Below are 20,259 nucleotides of genomic sequence, written 5' to 3' on the forward strand. Positions count from 1 at the left end.
CGCCGCCATGTTGGGGCGGGACTTCCGGCCACCGTCTCCTGTGGCTTCCGCCTGCTGCTCGTCCTGTCTCCCTTAGCAACCGGTAGCTGCGCCCCGCCCCCGCCGCCAGCGGTCTGACGCAGGAGGTAACGAGAAGGCTTGGGACGCCGCGGAGGGATTCGCGGAGTCGGGAACACCCCACCGCAGGCTAGACCCGCAGGCGGGTAGTTAGGGGCTGGCCCGCCCTCTGCACGTGAAGGCTCCGTGGCTCTTAGGGCCCATGAACTCATGGTGGCTGTCATCGCAGCCCCACTACCTTCGCGAAAGTACCCCAGAGTTAAAGGAGTCCTGGATCTGGGACAGCGATCCAACCCCCGCAGCCATCTGGGACCCGCATCCCCGCCCCGGCCCGTGACCCATTGACCAGGTGACCCGATTCCCATCCCTCAGGCCAAGGTGGCTGCCTGCCGTAGTGTCTGTCTGTCTGTCTAGCTCTCGCTCGCTCTCTGGGATTTTGCTTGGTTTTGTCTTGTTTTGTTTTTTTGAGATAGTTTCTTTGCGTAGCCTTAGCTGTTCTGGAACTCTGTCTGTAGATCAGGCCTCGAACTCAGAGATTCACTGCTTCCTGTGCGCCGTGACGCCTGGCTGCCAGTCTCTTAAACCTGCCGCCCTGACAACATCTGGAAAGGAACAGTGGACCATTAGCTTCAACGCCCAGGTGCCCGTCGCGTACTGCTGTTCACATACATCTGTCACAACGCTGCTGGGAGCGGTGGCCTCAGTGTGTGCCACAGTCCTAAATGATCCGTAGGTGGCAGCGGGGCATTTTGAGACTGGTGTAGAGTTTTGGGCCCAGTGAGTACTGCCTGTTACTGTTCTGCCGGGCACTGGGGATGACACGCCCGAGGCTGGTCTCTCCGGTCCCAGTCTCAGGCAGGGGGCTGGACAGTAGAAGGGTAAACATAGCTGTCAGTTCACAGTCACAACCTTGTGTGATATGAGAGCTCAGCTAATAACAGATAGCTGGTGGGCACTGGTCGATATATGGCGTGTATTAGAAATGCTTCAACCTTGAACAAGTTTACTGTGCCTGAGACAGCTGCTCCTCAGGTTTCGTGAAAATGAGGCATCTCCCTTGGATGGAGGAGAAAGGTCTTTCTCACTCTCCATGAGAACTTGGCAGCTTTAGGTCAGACCAGAAGTGGCATAGATAGATTGGGACTAACACTGGCACTAAGTCTGGAGACTGGGAGGGGAAGGAGCAGTGGATTTCATCAGATTCTTGAGGCTGAGACCCAAAATGGTACACTGACTTACAGGTGGAAGTTTCTGGAAAGAAACGAACCTGACCTGACCATTTCTCCGTTGCTCCACGTCACCACACAGATGGCCACTACTGTGTTTGCCCATCCCTGTGTAGTGGTAGTGTTTGCTTGCCATTTCCAGACTAGACTGCAATATGGCCCTGTGCCCAGTTGGAAGTGCCTGTGTGGTAGACTGTGCTCACTGATCGTTTTGACTTAATTGGCCTGTTTAGGGAGTGCTGCTAGCAGGGCAGGCACAGATGGGACAACCCTTGTTCAGAGTTGGACATAAACCCCTACCCTTGGTGACTTCAGTCCACCTGCCTCTGCAGCCCAGCCCTTGGCAAGTTCTAGTACACAACACAACGGTCTTTTTGAAGGAGTGTGACCTCAGGAGATCAGGCTGCCTACCCGTGCTGCAGAGAGCCTATAACACGCTCCAGGTGGGGCCAGCCACAGCGAGCAGTCCTTTCTTTGGTGGGAGAAATCCTGAAAGGCTAACAGCCTAACCTCCACTAACCCCTGCAGTCGCTGCCCGCCCACTCCTCCCCTCCCCCACTCGCCTTCCTTCTCCGACTCGCGCCTGAGCCTTCTCCAGCCTGGAAACCTTACTCCCGCCCCTTTGCGTGGCCCCAGCTTCGGCTCGGGGCTCTTTGTCACAGCTCCGCCCAGTTGAGCACACCCTCCAGGAAAGGTTCCTTCCCCACTCACTCTGGGTCTAAGCAGATCGGGATGAACCATCAAAAAGCCAAGGTCCTCCCAGCGGGGCACTGTCCTCCATCCCTGGGGACGTGGGCCTCAGAGGCCGGCTGCGTGAGGCTTTCTGTGCCACCCTCAATCAGGTAGCTGTCGCCGTCCGCCAAGGATCGTGAGCTGAAGGACCGCTCAGTGCTTAGTGGGAGGTGGTCCTACAAAGAGCCGGACAACAGCAGGGGGGCGAAGCGCACGGAGCCTCTGGGTAGGAGCTGCGTGACGACTCTCACTCGTGCAGGCTGATGAAGCAGTGGCCGCCACCGGAGCTGCCTGCTCAGGTGTTGGGTGTGCATGCGGTTTGGCTACCGGCCCTCTAATACCCCTGGCCTCCACCCTCTACAGCAGGTATCCAGTCATGGTGAACGAGGCCAGAGGAAGTGGCAGCCCCAAGCCCCGGTCTGAGGGCAGCAGCAGTGGCGGCGAGAGTTCCAAGGACAGTTCGAGATGTTCTACCCCCAGCCTGGACCCAGACCGGCACGAGAGACTCCGGGAGAAGATGAGGCGCAGAATGGAATCTGGTGACAAGTGGTTCTCCCTGGAGTTCTTCCCTCCTCGGACTGCTGAGGGCGCTGTTAACCTCATCGCGAGGTCAGTAGGGAGGTAAAGGGGGTCGGCGCAGGGGAACATGAGCTGCCCTTTAACCCGGCAGGAAAAGGCCCTGGGGAGTGGAGGCAGGAAGAAGCAAAGGCGAGACAGGGAGTTTAGTCTGCGACTTTTAACTTCTTGTCTGTGGAAGTCCCCCTGAAGCAGCATTAGATATGTTTGGACGCACGCTCAGTGAGCCAAAAATGTTCATTTTCAGGCCGCATTCTTTGGCAGAACGTGGGGCTGGTTCCTGAGGAGCTCAGGAAGTCAACAAACCGCAATTCAGGGAATGTGTTGAGCTAGCTGGACGCAGAGAGCATGCTTTTTCCAAATCGGGAAGCACCACATGCTTTGCGATAGCACTTTCTGAATTCCAGTTCCTTTTCTTCAAGTCAAAGAGTGATTTGCTAGACCGCAAGACCCCTGTGCTACAATCCCGCAGCTTCACAAAGACAAGAGAAAGGAAAGTCAGGTTTACTGGTAATGCCTTAATCCCAACACTCAGAAGCAGAAGGATAACTGTGAGTTCAAAGCCAGCCTAGGCTACCTAGAGTCTAGGTGGACCAGCCAGGTGTGTAATGACACCTTGTTTTAAAAAGGGGAGGAGTATAGCTGAATTGGTGGAGTGCGTGTGTAGCTTGCCAGAAATCTTAAATTTGGTCCCCAGCACGACATAAACAGGGTGTAGGGACATGCCTTTAATCCCAGCACCCAGGAGGCAAAAACAAGCAGGTCTGAGGTCAAGGATAGCCAGTGGAGAGCCAGGCATGGCGGCCACACCTTGATTCCCAGCACTTGGGAGGCAGAGGCAGGCAGCTCAGCCTGGTCTACATAGTGAGTTCTAGGACAGCCAGGGCTACATAGTGGACCTTTGTCTTGAAAACAAACAAAGAATATCGTCCACTACAGAGGGAATTTGAGGTCAGTCTGGGCTAACTGAGACTCTGTCTCAGAAACAACCACAAACATTAATGCCTTTGAATATGTATTTGTCATATGCTGCTGTCTCAGTCCTGAAATCAAGACCCCGATGTCTCAAAAACACCATTATAGCCCTAACCCAGTGCTGGTGCCTGCAAAAGCTTTGGAATCTAGTTCGGGAACTCAGCCTTCCTCTGCAGGACTGTTGGCTGATGCAAAGAGGCCGTGGTAGCAACACAAGTGTGTTCATTTCTCTCTGCCTTCCCTAAAGCTCTCTGTCCACCCACTGCTGAGAGTCCTGAACCCTCAGCTGTCAAGACTCTAAAACCCTAGCGTGCTTCACTCTGAGAAGCACAGAACACGGTTTACACAAGATAGTGACATTGCTACACATCAGTGTGACAATCATAGCGGTGCTCACTGGGCTCAGGCCCTGCTCTGACCCAGAACATTGATAGATGGTGAGTAGGTACTGTTATCCACCGCATCTGACAAAGATACTGTGGCTCAGATAGATTATTAGGAATAGGTAACATAAACACAGTGCTCTGATACTAATTTGCATATTCTGCTGCCCCAGCTCCCTTGCCCAGGGTGGTGAGTGAGCGGGCTGTTTCCCCCAGGAGCCCTACTTAAGGAAGAAATCCCCTACAGGTTTGACCGGATGGCAGCAGGGGGCCCTCTCTTTGTGGATGTTACCTGGCACCCAGCTGGAGACCCTGGCTCAGACAAGGAGACCTCCTCCATGATGATTGCCAGCACAGCAGTAAACTACTGTGGCTTGGAAACCATCCTGCACATGACCTGCTGCCAGCAGCGCCCGGAGGAGATCACAGGCCATCTGCACAGAGCCAAGCAGCTTGGCCTGAAGAACATAATGGCGCTGAGGGGAGGTGTGGCGCCAGCACCCCTCCTCTTTGGGTTCTTGCTTTCCTGAAGGCGTCTCCTGTCCCCAGACAAGTCCTTTACTTTCCCTGGGCTCTACATTAAACACATCCAGGGTCAGCTTGCTGCAGGAGGATCAGTGATCGTTGTGGGTAATGAGTCCATTAGGGGTGTCACACAGGTGCGATGGCCGCTTCTACAGTTTGACCTGTATACAGTTCAGCTGGGATGTGGCTTGTGCCTCACAACCCTCTGTTACAGTTACACAGAGCCATCAATCAGTTGTGGCACTGTCTGACCTAGTCATAGCGTGCTGTGTTGGCATTTCCCAGGCGCAGCCGGGCATTTGCTAACTTCAGGACACTCGGAAGTGGGAGGTGCGAACCTGATGGGTGGGGGGATCTGTGGCTTCTGCTCCCTCCACAGCACTCCTTCTCACAATGAGTAGAAAATACACCCAGAATCCAGGAGCACTGAGAGAACAGAGGTGTGGGAGAGGGTGTCTGACCACACCCAGGGCATCAGGGCGAGGCCAGGCTCAGTGGAGAGCCACACCTTCTCTGGTCCCTCCACCAATGGGGCACCTGCAGGGTAAGCCTTAGTAAACACTTGACACCTCCTGCTTGCCAGGTGTCAGGCTAGCCTCACACAATAGGAAGTCTCTGCCTTTGAGGCACCCTCAGCCCAGTGTAGGGGTAGGTAGAGGGAACGAGAAGACTCTGGAGGTCGGGGGACACCCAGTGACCATGACCTCCAGCAACCCTGCAGACCCTGTAGGTGACCACTGGGAAGCAGAGGAAGGAGGCTTCAGCTATGCCACAGACCTGGTCAAGCACATCCGGCACGAGTTTGGCGACTATTTTGACATCTGTGTGGCAGGTGAGTGGGGACAGGGAAGGGACAGGATGAGAGGACAGCCAGCCAGTCTTCGGTTCAGGACGTGTTGATTGGGTGGATACAGAGTGGGGTGGGGGACACAGCAGTGAACTGAATGGCACAGGTCCTGGCCTCCTCCTGCCACCTACTGCCAACATCCCCACACTACTCCCACTCCCAAAGCTTCCCTCCCCTGCCTTCTGTGTCCCATCTTCTCATGAGGGAAAGAGGGGGAGGATGTGTTATGAAAGACTCCAGGGACAGGATTCACTGGGCCCTGAACGGCATCAGGAACTGGGGTCCTTCATTCCCTCTGTACCCACAGGGTCCCTGGCTGGCTTCTCACTGTGTGTCTGCCGCATGAGAGGCCCTCAGAGACGCAGTGTCCTGTGCCTGAGTCCTGCTTCTGTGTGTGCGCAGTGTCAGCTCCAGACAGCCCGTACTCTAGCTCTTCTCAGTTTCTAGGAAATGAGGCTCACGCTGGCTTAGCTATAAACCTTGCACTAAGGCTGAGGAGAGGAGAGAAGGATACAGGCCAGCCTGAACTTGTCTTAGAAATCCAGAGGTGGAGTGGGAAGATGGTGGTGCAAGGCTTTCATCCCAGCACTTGAGAGGCAGAAGCAGGCAGATCTCTCTGAGTTCAAGGCCAGCCTGGTCTACAAAGCTAATTCCAGGACAGCCAAGGCTACACAGAGAAACCCTGCCCAGACAAAAAGAAAGAATCCAGAGCTGTAGTCTGGTGCTAGAAGAGCTTATGTGTGCTAGAGGTGGTAGTGTGTGACAGGTCCCAGGTTCCTTCAGACTTGTCTCGTGTGTGCCAAGTCCTGGATTCCCTCCCCAGCTGACAAAACAGATAAATGAATAAAAGCCTAAGTTATGGAGTAACATATCAAGTAGTAACATTGTATTCAGCGTGAGTGTGTGAGTGTGCGCGTGCAGTGTGTGTGTGTGCATGCAGTGTGCGTGTGTGCATGTGCACGAGTCAAGGTCAGAGGCCAACCTTCAGGAACAGTTCTCTTTCTACCATGTGAATCCTGGGATTCAAACTCAGGTGGGCATACTTAACAGCAAGCAACTTCACCTACTGAGCAGCTCACGGGCCCTCAGGTAATATAATTTAAAAACAGTTTGCAGCTTTAGAAAATTGTCATGTGTGGATGGTCATTCTCCGTCCTCCCATGTGTGCGTGTGCTCCTCTCAGCGGGCTGCATAACTGGCCAAGACTGGGGAACTGCTAAGGAGCTGAAGGAGCAGGCATTGCCTTGCCTGCTGCCGGGCTCCAGCTGTGGGTGTGAGGTGGTGAGGGGAACCTAGAAGAGCTCTGAGCTCACAGTTGTCAAGCGGTTCTGTGCTTTGCCTGTCATAAAGTGAGTGGTAAAACTGGCTGGTTAAAGCATGGAGCTTAGGGGTAGAGCACAGTGGGCAGTGGCTAAGAGGATGTGCTGCTCCTGCAGAACACCCTTCTAGCGCCTGCACCCTGTGGCTCACAAACACCTGGAACTCCAGCTCCAGGGATCCAATACCCTGTCCTGGCCTCCGTGCCCACATATACACAGACGCATACACATAAAACTAAAAGTAAAGGAATTAAACGTTTTTAAACAGACTGGAGAAGTGGCTCAGCAGTTAAGAGCACCACCGACTGCTCTTCCAGAGGTCCTGAGTTCAATTCCCAGCAACCACATGGTGGCTCACAACCATCTGTAATGGGATCTGACGCCCTCTTCTGGTGTGTCTGAAGAGAGCAATGGTGAATACATAAATTAAAAATTGTAAAAAAAAACCAAAAAACCGTTTTTAAACTACCAAGCTGGTCCTGGCAGAAACAGAACATAGCAAAGTGATCAAAGCCCGTATGGCGTGGCCTGGCAATGCGCAGACTGCTTAACTGTGTGGTTACAGAAATTTCCCACTGAAAAGAGCTTTGCTGTTCAAAGTTGAAGTTCTGGTGCCTGATCTCCACACAGTAGGTTTTTCTGTCTCCCTCGGTGGCTGCGGTTTCTTAAGAACCCAGTGACCTTATCACAGCGAAGCACCTTGGCTTCCATACTGCTCTGGCTTCGGGCTGCCTCTCTGCTCAGTTCTGCTCTTGGAGCTCGGGTAGAGGATTAGCTCTCCTCTCCCCACCCTGTCTCTCTCCCCCTCCCCCACTCTGAGGTTGCCTCAAAGCTGTGCCTTCCTACCTCTCTGCCAGGGTAAGGCTCTTCCCCACCCCCACCCTCCACCCCAAGTTGCCACAGAGCTGTGCCTTTCTGCCTGGGTAAGGCTTCTAATGAGTTTGGTCATTGAGAGGAGGAGGTGTAGAGTTCACAAGCCACCAACATGATCAGACAGCCTCTAGTTCTGTCTCTGTGGATTTGGAAACCCATCTTCTGCATGGTCAGCTTAAGATCGGCCCACTGTTCCATCCCCCACCCTCATCCCCACCCCCACGTGTAATCAGACTGCAATGAAAAAATACTTTTTGCTTCTTTTTTTAATTTTGTATGTGTGTGTGTGTGTGTGTGTGTGTTTGCAAAAGAGCACTCTTTGTTTTGGTTTGGTTTGGTTTTTTGAGACAGGGTAGTCCTGGCTGTCCTGGAACTTACTCTGTAGACCAGGCTGGCCTCGAACTCAAAAACCCGCCTGCCTCTGTCTCCCAAGTGCTGGGATTACAGGCATGTGCCACCACTGCTCGGCTATAGTATGATTTTTTAAATTATTACTTTATATGTATGTTTGTCCTGCCTGCATGTATTATGTGTTATGTGCATGCCTGGTGCCCACAGAGGCCTGAGGGGGGTGGTCTGTAAAAGCAGTGAGTGTTTCTGACAGCTGAACCATCTCTCTAGCCCTTGTGTGGTTCCCAGCCTTTTGGGGTTCAGAGGGATTTTAGTGTCATATGTACTTTTTTTTTAAAAAATTAAAAAAAAAAATACTGTTAGAATTGGGTGTGGTGCTGTTTTAAGCACAGCATTTGGGAGGCAGAGGCAGGTAATCTCTTTGAATTTAGGTTAGCTTGGTCTCCAGAGTTCTAAGCCAGTCATGGCTACATAGCAATACAATGAGACCCTGTCTCAAACACACACACACACACACACACACACACACACACAAGAATGCTTGCCTAACATGCATAAGATGTTGGGTTCAATCCCCAAACAAAACCAAAAAACCCTTGGGTCCTTAGGTCCAACGCTCGAAGTCGAGATGGCTCCCTAGAAACGACCCAGTTAGTATTCAGTGTGGCAGCCTGTCTGTGGCCACCGAGTGTGTGCCTAGCCGAGTGAGACAGGACAACGTACAGCATTTGGAACAGTCCGCCCTTCCTGGACGCTCATCCACAGGGTCTGTGGCACAGCAGTAGCTTGGAGTCCACAAGTCAGCTGTTCAAACTGCTTCTGGCAGAACGCCTGCAGTGCCTGGGCTGAGAACTCCCCAGGCCCGGCTCTCTGGTGTCTTCACTCCTTGGGCAGGCAGGTTGAGACCAGCCTGCTCTCTTGTCTCCTGGTAGGCTACCCCAGAGGCCACCCGGATGCGGAGAGCTTCGAGGACGACCTGAAGCATTTGAAGGAGAAGGTATCCGCGGGCGCGGACTTCATCATCACCCAGCTCTTCTTTGAGGCCAGCACCTTCCTCAGATTTGTGAAGGCCTGCTCGGAGATCGGCATCTCTTGCCCCATCCTGCCTGGGATCTTCCCTATTCAGGTGAGGGCTCGGGAGGGCCTGATTCCCTCACTGCAGTGCACTGTCCTGGGCAGGGCTCAGGCCCCCGGGTCATGCGGAAGTTCTTCCTCAGTGGTGCTCAGTGCCCGTGGGGAACTGTCCACAGGCTGCATTTGGTCACCTCATTGTCACCCCTGAGACGGTAATGGTGTCTATAAAGGACCTGTACGGAGAGTGATTATTAACTCTCAAAGAAGTTTTGGTTAGACTGAACCTGATGCACTTGTAATCCCAGCATTCTGGAGCTAGAAGAAAGAGGAGAAGGAGTTTGAGGTGGCCTTGGCTCGGAGAGACTCCTTATCTCAAGGTCAAAAAGATTAACTTAGTGTTCTCCAGTCTTGACTCTCACAAGATATATTTAATAAGGTAGTCCCACAACTGAGTCCCCACACTCCACTTCCAGGGTTTCTGATGTTACAACCTGAGATGGTTTGTATCTGCTTGGCCCAGGGAGTGGCACTATTTGGAGGTGTGGCCTTTTTGGAGTAGGTGTGTCACTGTGGGCGTGGGTTCTAAGACTGGAAGCCAGTCTTCTACTAACAGCCTTCAGATGAAGATGTAGAACTCTCAGCTCCTCCTGCACCATGCCTGCCTGGGTGCTGCCATGTTCCCGCCTTGATTGTTTTTTTGTTGTTGTTTTGTTTTGTTCTGTTTTGTTGGGTTTGGTTTTTTCGAGACAGGGTTTCTCTGTGTAGCCCTGGCTGTCCTGGAGCTCACTCTGTAGACCAAGCTGGCCTCGAACTCAGAAATTCGCCTGCCTCTGCTTCCCAGAATGCTGGGATTACAGGCGTGTGCCATGACCCTCTGAACCTGTAAGCCAGCCCCAATTAAATGTTGTCCTTATAAAAGCTGCCTTGATCATGGTGTCTGTTCACAGCAGTAAAACCCTAACTAAAACAGGGATCTATGATTTAAACCTTAAGTTTGGCAGATGACTGGCTGGTGAGGCTTAGGAGGAACTGAGTTAGGTGACTGCTGTGCTGAGCTCAGGCCTGGCTTGGGCTGGTGGCAGGAATGCAGCAGGGCTACTCCCGGACTCTACAAATGAGACCGGAGGGCGGGCCAAGCACGGCCTTGCAATGCCACCTGCCTCTCCCAGGCCTTTCCCCGTGAAACTAAGTAGCCAAGAGACAGGAAGGTGATACAGTGGGGCCTAGCGGTAGATGACCCTGCGCCCCTGTGTCTAGCTGGAAATGACCCCGCACCCCTGTGTGTAGCCGTAGTTGACCCCCCCGCCCCTGTGTGTAGCCAGAGTTGACCCCGTGCCCCTGTGTGTAGCTGGAGATGACCCCGCGCCCCTGTGTCCGGACAGGGCTACACCTCCCTTCGGCAGCTGGTGAAGCTGTCCAAGCTGGAGGTGCCACAGAAGATCAAGGATGTGATCGAGCCGATCAAAGACAATGACGCTGCCATCCGCAACTACGGCATCGAGCTGGCTGTGAGCCTGTGCCGGGAGCTGCTGGACAGCGGCTCGGTGCCAGGCCTCCACTTCTACACCCTCAACCGCGAGGTGGCCACCATGGAGGTGCTCAAGCAACTGGGCCTGTGGACCGAGGACCCCAGGTGAGAGTCAGAGCAGCATGGGCGCAGTACCAACCCACACTGAGGTGCCACAGCCAGCAGGGTCACCCAGTCCCAGCCTCCACCTCAGGGCGAGCCTCCACATGCAGTCATGTTCAGAGTGGGGTCCCAGAGGCCAGGTGTGGGGCGTTCCTCTCGCTCAGTTCGCCTGAGCCCTTGGCTTTCCCCTCTGCCTCTCACCAGGCGTCCCCTGCCCTGGGCTGTCAGTGCGCACCCCAAGCGCCGCGAGGAAGATGTGCGTCCCATCTTTTGGGCCTCCAGACCAAAAAGCTACATCTACCGCACACAGGGCTGGGATGAGTTTCCTAACGGCCGCTGGTGAGGAGAGAAGCCAGTCCCTGTGAGGAATTGCTGGTGCCTGGGTGGAATTAGGGGCAGGATTTACAACAAAGGGCCTTGTCCCCTGTACTCGTGCCAGGGGTAATTCCTCCTCGCCAGCCTTTGGGGAGCTGAAGGACTACTACCTCTTCTACCTGAAAAGCAAGTCCCCCAGGGAGGAGCTGCTGAAGATGTGGGGTGAGGAGCTCACCAGTGAGGAGAGTGTCTTTGAAGTCTTTGAACACTACCTCTCAGGAGAGCCGAATCGTCATGGCTACAGAGTGAGTGGGGTGAGGGGGAAACGGGCGGACATGGGGCTGAGCTGTTCCCCTACCGTGCGTGGATGAGCACCTCAGTTGAGGAGAGGGTAAGAGATCCCACTGAGGAAGGAGCCCATGGAGACTGAGATAGACCGGGTCTCTAGAGAGACTGCCCTGGACTCAGTGCTGCCCTAGCTAGGCCCGCTTTGCCCTGCAGGTAACCTGCCTGCCCTGGAACGATGAACCCCTGGCGGCGGAAACCAGCCTGATGAAGGAGGAGCTGCTTCGCGTCAACAGGCTGGGCATCCTCACCATCAACTCCCAGCCCAACATCAACGCAAAGCCGTCCTCAGACCCCATTGTGGGCTGGGGCCCCAGTGGGGGCTATGTCTTCCAGAAGGTACGCTGGATGCTTGAAGTTATGCAACCGGATTCCCGATATCTGCAGAGGCTGACGTAGATCCCTGGCCTTCCCCGTGGCCTTTTCCCCCGGCCCTGCATTCTGATTGATTATAGAGCAGAGCAAGTAACAGGCTCCATGAGCCCCAGTTTGTCGTATAAAATGGGGCGAGGGGTTCTTTTATATCCTGTGATAAAATATATTAATGTGACTGGAGGAAGAAGAAGGAAAGCAGTCAGTCTCAGGGCTTCTGTAAAGCTAACTAAACCGACTTTAATCCCAACCCTGCCGGAGCTAAATTACTCAGGAGCAAGGCCTGTAGCCTTGGACTCGGAAGACCTGGCTTTAGGTGCCACCTCTGCTGTTTCCCTTGGTCTATGCCCAAACCTGGCTTCTTCCTCTGGGTAAATGTACCCACCCTGCGGTGTTCTGAACATTCTAAAGAAAGGCAGAGGCCCTCTGCAGACAGAAGCGCTTTGCCCAGCCCTGTGGGGTCGTTCTCATGCAATAGCTGGGGACGATGGCCTGTGCGCGGCTCCTCCCTCACCCTAAGCTTGTCAGAGTGGCCGCCTCTGGTCCGCTCCTAACAGGCTTCTCCTCAGTGCCTAGCTGAGAGAGGTGACCTGGACCGCCACTCGGGCCTCCACACAGAGCCCCTTTCCTTCTGCATTCACCCAACACCACGGGTCATCCGGGTCCACCGTGTTACCTCTAACCCCAGAGCCCTCACTGTCCCACACATTCTGACAGTCCTCTCCCCGATGGCGAGGAGGACAGACATCTAGGAGAGATGGCGTGGGCAGATCTCGTCAGTTGCGGAGATAGAATGGAGCGGGGTAAGAGGGCAGAGAACCTGTCAAGGAGTGGGGTTGACGTGTGGGTGTGTTCTCCCTCAGGCCTACCTAGAGTTCTTCACCTCCCGTGAAACCGTGGAGGCTCTTCTGCAAGTGCTAAAGACATATGAGCTGCGCGTCAACTACCACATCGTGGATGTGAAGGTAAGGCAGCCCCGGCCTACATGGCAGCAAGGCTCGAGAACAGCCCTCAAACGCCCAGCCTGAGCCAGGCATATGGGACAAGACAGACAGACCAGATGGAGGCGGCCCCAGATTGTGAGGTGGGTGAGTGTATGCCGTGACAAATCTGTGCAAGTAGGAAAGGCAGATTCAACGTAGGATGCTCCAGGCTCCAGAGGAGAGATGTCGCACTGGAGATGTCCGGGGTTTCTAGGGATCCTGTGTGGGCTGAACCTGTGTGCAGGTGTGTATGTGTGCACGCGCACATGTGTGTGCACTCACTTGGAGGCCAGAGAAGGATGTCTGGTGTCCTACTGTGGCCCTCTGCTTTATGCCCTTGAGACAGTATCTGTCACTGACTCAGAGCTGTGTTAACAGACAGCAGGCCTTGGCAATCTGCCCGTCTACCCATGCAGTAGGGTGACAGGCACAGCAGGTGCTGGGTTCCAGACATGCGCAGCAAGCCTCTTACCCACTGCACCATGTCCCCAGGCCCCCAGGTCCTTTTTTTTTTTTTAAAGATTTATTTATTTAATGTTTGTGAGTATGCTGTCACTCTCCTCAGACACACCAGAAGGCACCAGACCCCATTACAGATGGTTGTGAGCCACCATGTGGTTGCTGGGAATTGAACTCTGGACCTCTGGAAGAGAAGTCGGTGCTCTTAACCACTGAGCCATCTCTCCAGCCCCCCCAGATCCTTTTTAAGGACAAAGACTAATAAGCAAAGGGTGTTCTGGAGAGAAGGCAGAGGAGTGGCTCTGCACTGCACTGCCTGTGGAGAAACTACAGAAGGAAGGACATGGTAGTTGTCCTCTGTCCCGTCTGAGGCCAAGAAACTACCTAAAGTACAGGGAGCCTTTCTTCCTGGGACAGAGTGGCTTGCCTCCACCTCTCTCTCTCTCTCTCTCTCCTTCCTTTCTTTTTCTTTCTTTCTTCTTTCCTTCCTTCTTTTCCTTTCTTGCTTTTTTCTTGTTGTTTGTGTGTGTGTATGTGTGGAGCCCTGGTTGTCCTGGAACTCACTCTGCAGACAACCAGGCTGGCCTTGAACTCAGAGATCCCCTGCCTCTGGGACTAAAGACATGCACTGCCACTGCCCAGCGCCTCCATTTCTTTTTAAAGAGATCACAGCAGGAACTGTGAGAGAGGCAAGGACCATGGAACCCAGTGGGGACCCTTGTGGCCCAGGTAGAAAGCCGGGCTGCTACCGTAGGTCTAGATAAGGAGCAGCAGAAAAGCCAGGTAATCCCAGCCTTTGGCCCTCCATTTGTCAGACGATCTTAGTTCAAGGCCAGCCTTGTTTTTCTTTTTGCTTTGTTTTATTTTTTTAAAGTGCAGGGTAGAATAGAAGTTCAGTCAGGATGCTTCAGGGCTCTGGTTTAAGTGTGGGTGATGCTCTCTGGTGGCAAGCCAGGAGGGCATACAAGCAAGGTTAGGTTGCCATTGCCTGCCCCAGCCCTGCCTCTGTTCTCAGGGAGAGAACATCACTAACGCCCCCGAGCTGCAGCCCAACGCGGTGACATGGGGCATCTTCCCTGGCCGAGAGATCATCCAGCCCACCGTGGTGGATCCCATCAGCTTCATGTTCTGGAAGGTAATGGAGGGAGGCTGTGCACCCTGGCTACCTCGAGAGCCCTGGGCAGAGAACAGTCCCAAACACACGCTGGCTGAAAACCACACCCCAGGCAGGATAGACTTGGCCCAGGAAGACGTATGTTAGCACGTGGTGTTTATTTCTGGGCTAGCTGGAGTGGCACTGTCTTGCACTGGCCTGCAAGGAGACAGCAGGGGCCCAGACCTGGAGGTATCAGCCCTGCTGACCCTGCTCATGTGACGCTCCTCACACAGGACGAGGCCTTTGCCCTGTGGATCGAGCAGTGGGGCAAGTTATACGAGGAGGAGTCCCCGTCCCGCATGATCATCCAGTACATCCATGACAACTACTTCCTGGTCAACCTGGTGGACAACGAGTTCCCCCTGGACAGCTGCCTGTGGCAGGTGGTGGAAGACACATTTGAGCTGCTCAACAGGAACACCACCACAAAGACAGAGACGCAGGCCCCGTAAGCCTGCAGCCCGGTATCTCCCTCTCCTGGGCCCTTCTCCCTCATCTCTCCACACAGGATAACAGCAGCTAGACTGGCAGGAAGCTGTCTGGACCTGAAAGGAGGCTGATGCTCTCCGCTCGAGCCCAGAGCCCATGTTCCTGCAGTGGCAAGCGTCTCCATCCTCATCCTCAAGGGGAGGAGACCAGAGACTGCCCAGCCACTGCACCAAGGCAGCCAGCCTCTAGGAGGTGAACTCTGACCTGGGGTCTATGTGACACAGACAGTAGGCACTCGTACTGAAGGAGGTAGGAAGAACTGTGACAAATGAGGGTATAGAAACCTCTCTACTCAGTGGACTACGCACCAGGTCCCCAGAAGAGCCTGGCCTGGAGCGTAAGCCTTTCTTGCCATCTTAGGCCAAAGAGTGCAGGAGTTCTGTCTCTTCCACGGGGCTTCAGAAGGTTGTGTCTGTTCTGTGGCTGGGAAGGAAGTGCCCCTTAGGGTTAAACGCATTCTGTTCTCCGTGGAGGCTTGCTCTTGGCCTTGTTTTCTGTCCTCTTAAGGAGATTGACCTGGGCAGGGCCCAGCTGTCGGTGGCTGAGTGCAGCCCCACGCCCGGCTTCCGAGCAGACTCTCCTGCCAGCTGCTGCCCTTCAGCCTAGACTGTCGCTGGCACTCCTCCCCCGTCAGCCCTCAGGCCTTGCTGCCTGGGGCAGTGACTGGCGGGCACAGAAGGCTGCTCCTGAAGCCTGGCTCCCAGCCTGCTGGTCTTGCTTGAGCCAGGGGACGGGAGAAAGCTGTCCATAGAGCAACGTGGGTAGAGCAGGGGTGTCCCCTGCCCTTGTCTCCCAGGCCTGGGTGGCTGCAGTGGAGAGCGGCCTTGGAGAGACTGGGCAGAAGCAGCTGGGATGAAGAGGGCCTTTTATTGTCCAGAGCTCCGGGCGCTGACTCCTCCAACGGTGGGCCTGTCCTTCCCTCGGAGGGCTGGGCTGGGCTGGGCTCCGCTTATTTCTCAGGACACTTCAGAGCTGCTGCTGGACCTGCTCACCCCACGCCTGCCACATCTGAGCCACGGTCAACCGGTTCTAGGGGCACAGGCGCTGCTGGCACTTCTCGTGGGCACTGGTGCCACTTTTCAAAGGCGTGGAAGCAGAGCAGGACAGGAAATGCCATGTGTCGCAGGCTTCTGCAGGGCCTGTAGTTGGCCTGTCAGACGGACACCTAAGCCATGTTCTGTGTGTCTCAGCCAGAGCCCTTTCCTATGCCCTGGCAGCCAGCCCACCCTGTCTCCACCCAAATATCTAGGCTCAGAATAGAATGGACTTATGACCTTGGAAGCTGTGCCCAGTGACCTGCAGGAACCAGCACGGGAGCCACTGCCACCGGCAGGCAGCCTGATTCTCAGCTTGGGTGAAATTGACACTGGGCTGGGCTTAAGGCCACTCACTAGCCAAGGGCTCTAATGTCCAGGCCGTGCGTTCTGTCTCTACTGAACAAGGATAGCCCAGGGTGGCAAGCGGGGACACCCCTGCCCTCTCCCTGGCTCAGCCTGTAGGTGGCACTGGTCTTGGAAGGCTGGCTGGGTGAGATAAAGTGACCTGGGAAAGGACCCAGCTATGTTCTCTCTGGTGTAGCTGTGAGCCACCTGGAGCTGAAGGGTCTTTCCTGTTCCAGGTGCCATTGTCTCAGCTACAGAGAGAGTTGAGAAAAGACCCTCGGCCATCCTCTCAGCCCTGGCCCCAGGGTGAAAGGGATGTGACAAGGGGCCATCATCTAAGGAATGTTAAAGATGAAAACACCTGAGCCCATCCCTAGGCTCTGCACGAGATGCAGTTAGTGTCTCCAGTTAGCCAGGGATAGACAGGGCGAATGGGAAGTCTCCCACGGCCTCCGCTTGGTACCTGCCAGACCTAAGACACCCGCTCCACCCGTGAACATCTACCCAGCGCTGCCACGCCAGGCTCCAGGCCTGCTGGGAAACCCAACTGCGCCACAGTGTAGGTGCCTGTCCCTGCAGGCCAAGAACACCTAACCTCTTCGAGGGCGAAGAGCAAGAGCCCCAGGCTCTGCTGTCCTGCCAGGGCTATCCAGCCCTCCCATGCCAGCTGATCCTGCCCTAGCCACCTTTAGGAGCCTGGCCTTGGCCCTCGAGGGCCCTGGTCTCAAAGCTGCAGAGCTCACCTAGTCCTGTAGGGGGCAGGGGAGGCCCATGCAGGCAGTGGCAGACAGCTGGAGGGCTGGGCAGAGGGGTCTCTATCACCTGGAAAGGAGACTTGGGTCAGGAGAGGATGATATCTTGATTTAGAAGAACAAAAGCCTCCCTCAAGTCTCCAGGCTGAGGGCTGGCCCATGGCACTAAAGGGAAAAGAAAGGAATTCTTCAAATAGCTGGGACACTCAAGAAGAGATGGACAAGGGCATTGTTTCAAAGGGCCCAGCTCCTTACTCAAAGCCCAGGATGCGGTCCTCTGTATGCCTCTTCCGTGTGGCCATGTCAGGCTGGGCAGCACATTCTCTATAACGGGTGGCCAGCAGCCGGGAGACTGAAGGAACAGCAGGGGGGCAAAGATCAACTGCAGTGGGCTCGACCCTGCTGCCTGCCTCCTGTCAGAGCAGGCTTCCACCTGTGTGCATAATGGGGCGCTTCACCTGACACTCAGGGGTCCCAAGACCCCCAGACGACACAAGCCACCAGGACATGCACAGCTCCCTCTGACCATCCTCCCTGTTGGCTGAAGGCATCTAAGCAGAGGCTGGCTCAGTGATATGATATCTGCCCCGTGGTGGAGCTCAGGCTAGCCCTGAGATCGACGTTGTGCTCCTGAATCAAGCTTTAGAATGTTGCTGAAGCCTTGCCTCTCTCTCACATGGCCTGACTCCGAAGTCTGGGCTCCCAACTAACGCAACATACAGAGAGGACTCCCAGCGCCGGGAATAGCTTGCCACCACACGTGTTGCCAGGGCAAGGTTGCCCGTGGTAAAGGGCAGAACTCTGGGTACCATTCTCAGTGTCTGCTGTGTTTCTAGAACCCTCAGTTTATTAGCGTGTTAGCCTTCCCTTCACTAGCAAGAAGAGAATGAAAGTGTATATGGTAGTGTACTAGTGAGATTTCACGACGTCGAGGCAAGAGAACCGGAAGTGCCTCGTGAGCTTGAAGCCCCCTGGGCTGTACAAGCTGGGTCTACAGAGCCTGCAGCAGCGCACGAGACCCCACAGTGTGCTGTCACCCTGAGCCCACGCGGGGATCCTGAAACCCAGCAAGGCTAGCCTTGCAATTCCATTTCAAAGGCAAAGGCACTTCGATGGTTTATGTTCTTTCCAAAGTTAATCCTGTTCTCGCTGGCAATCTGAAGCAAGACTGGCTGATGCCACAGTGTCCTCAGGAACACGGCCTGGCCTGACAGGGACTTGGGCTGGGTCCCTGGTCGCACCTCCAGACCGCTAGGCAGAGCTGTTTGCTGCATCTGGCATTCGTGGTTCTCTCTTCCCTCCTCACAGACCATCAGCCTCACTGCTGTGTCAGAGCCAAGAACTGGTCTGAAGGTGACCTTTTGGTAAAAAAAAAAAAAAAAAAGACAAAACCAAAAAACCCTACTTTCTACTTTTTCTGTAATGAGCACATTTCATTTTTCCAAAAACAATAAAACTGCTGACTCCATATAGCTGTTTTGTAAAGACTTAGCACGTTTCATTTTTGTGTGCATCAGTGTGCGCCCATATGTAAGCCAGAACAGGTCACTGAGTCAACAGATGCCCCGGAGCTGAGGCTTCACAGGGTGGTGAGCCGCCAATGTGGATGCGGGTGCTGGGAACCGAACTCAGGTCCCTCTAGAAAGAGTTACCATGGAATGGACTCTCCAGCCCCAGATTGTGCTGTAACGGAATTTAAGATCTGGAGGTGGGGCTGAGCGAACACTTGGCTAGCATGGCATGCCCCACCCCCTCTCTCTTAAATTACTTAGTGTGTGTGATGTATGTGTAGGGAGGGGCATGCGTGCCTTGGTACACAAGGAAGCCAGAGGACAACTCTGTGGAGTTCATCTCCTCCCTCCTTTGCATCAGCTCTGATGATCACATCAAGTCACTGCACTGGCATGGCAGGCACCCCGCTGGCCCTCCCCACCCAGACGCCCCGCTGACCCTCCCCGCCCAGACACCCCCGCTGACCCACACTTTTTCTTTTCTTCCTTTTTCTTTCTTTCTTTCTTTCTTTCTTTCTTTCTTTCTTTCTTTCTTTCTTTCTTTCTTTCTTTCTTTCTTTCTGTCTTTCTGTCTTTCTGTCTTTCTTTCTTTCTTTCTTTCTTTCTTTCTTTCTTTCTTTCTTTCTTTCTTTCTTTCTTTCTTTCTTTCTTTCTTTCTTTCTTTCTTTCTTTCTGAGATAGTTTCATTATGCAGTCCTAGCTAGCTTCAAACTCACAGAGATCTGGCCTCTGTCTGCCTCTGCTTTCCTGGTGCTGGGATTAAAGGCACGCAACACCATGCCCAGCCACAAACACTTTTTAACAGTGTCCATCTTAACAGAGACCCTTGGAAAGCAGCCCTGCACAGGGCTGTCACTCATGCACAGGGCTGTCACTCAAGAGGTTTGCTCATGGGTCCTCCGGCCTCCACCACATGATTTTAAGGATTTATTTGGGAAACACATATACAAAACACACACACACACACACACACACACGGACCCAACTCACTGGCATCCAAAGGTTTGGGGTGTCCATCAGTAGCAGGAGGTGCCCTCTGCTGGCCAGCCTCGGCCAGTGTCCTAAGTCCATGCCAGACTGTTTCAAGGGGCAGAGAGGGCAGTCCTAACAGCCACACCCTGTCCCCTCCCCTGCAAATGCCAGTGCACTGCCCATTTCTGCAAAGTGCATGCACACTTTCCCAGGCTTCGAGGCAAGGCAGGTGAAGTCAGGAGCTTTCCCAAGGATGGGTCATACTAGAAGGTGACAGAATTGGGATCCACTCCAAAGATCAGGATGTCTCTGTCCTGACAGCCAGACATGCAGTCACCACTCAGCTACCCAATATGCTTCCCAATCCAAAGTTCAAAACCTAAGCTAGAAACACAGTGTGAGCGTGCCCTCCAGCCTCGGGCACCCATCAGGTTGTCAGGTGCTGGGCAGCATGAGCTGGGTGGGCCTGGCTGGCCTAGGCAGGACTAGTACATCCACAGGATCCAGCACAGGGCCAAGACGCTCCTTCCTGCCTGTTGCTGGGCCTCGCGGCACAGCCCTAGGGTGACTCGCCACACCACAAAAGCCTGTTGGGCCTGAGTCTTCCACAGCTGTCCGCCAGCTCCATCCACCCTGCTGCACAGAGCTTCTCCAGCCCAGGACAAAGGCCACACGCTGGTCCTGTGCCAGAGCCCCTGCTCTAGGTCTCTTGCAAGCTACCGAGCATGGCCCCCAGGTCTCTTCTCAGGCTGTCCTGGAAGTCTTCACGCTTCTGGGGTGGGGGGACACTCCTATGTCCCCCACATGATCACACCAGGCATGGAAATAGCTGCAGGGGGTGGGGGTGTCGTTCTCAGTTGGGTTTTGTGTTTATTCAAAATGATACCTGCAGACATGCCTGTGATGCCAGCACTGAAGCAGGAGGCTTTCTGAGGCTAGCCCAGGCTTGAAGACC

The 20,259-nt window shown here is 54.4% G+C and overlaps 1 protein-coding gene across 10 annotated transcripts; it reads left to right on the forward strand.

Moving 5' to 3' along the window:
- Positions 1-41: 41 nt before the first annotated feature.
- Mthfr (methylenetetrahydrofolate reductase) lies at positions 42-18,293 on the forward strand. 10 transcript variants are annotated; one of them, XM_052178136.1, is made up of 15 exons: positions 132-435; positions 573-697; positions 1,616-1,726; positions 2,126-2,241; positions 2,379-2,624; positions 4,197-4,435; positions 5,196-5,306; positions 8,797-8,990; positions 10,321-10,571; positions 10,773-10,907; positions 11,008-11,188; positions 11,385-11,567; positions 12,464-12,565; positions 14,058-14,177; positions 14,432-18,293. In XM_052178136.1, the coding sequence occupies exons 5-15, from the start codon at positions 2,392-2,394 to the stop codon at positions 14,648-14,650; spliced, it is 1,968 nt and encodes a 655-aa protein (XP_052034096.1). In that variant the 5' UTR covers positions 132-435; positions 573-697; positions 1,616-1,726; positions 2,126-2,241; positions 2,379-2,391; the 3' UTR covers positions 14,651-18,293. The 10 variants fall into 10 exon arrangements, with proteins under 10 accessions (XP_052034101.1, XP_052034099.1, XP_052034103.1 ...); XM_052178139.1 differs by lacking the exons at positions 1,616-1,726; positions 2,126-2,241 and adding an exon at positions 54-125 and having other exon boundaries at positions 287-435; XM_052178137.1 differs by lacking the exon at positions 2,126-2,241.
- The last annotated feature ends 1,966 nt before the right edge of the window (positions 18,294-20,259 follow it).

This window comes from Apodemus sylvaticus, chromosome 3 (genome assembly GCF_947179515.1).
Source record: "Apodemus sylvaticus chromosome 3, mApoSyl1.1, whole genome shotgun sequence".
In the NCBI taxonomy this organism is placed as follows: Eukaryota; Metazoa; Chordata; class Mammalia; order Rodentia; family Muridae; genus Apodemus; species Apodemus sylvaticus.

Bases quoted from the DNA above. Each gene is read 5' to 3' on its own strand.
- Mthfr (XM_052178134.1), top strand. From the start codon at position 2,016: ATGAACCATCAAAAAGCCAAGGTCCTCCCAGCGGGGCACTGTCCTCCA. The intron at 8,991-10,320 runs GTGAGGGCTCGG...GTGTCCGGACAG, and splicing joins CTGGGATCTTCCCTATTCAG to GGCTACACCTCCCTTCGGCA. The intron at 11,189-11,384 runs GTGAGTGGGGTG...TTTGCCCTGCAG, and splicing joins CGAATCGTCATGGCTACAGA to GTAACCTGCCTGCCCTGGAA.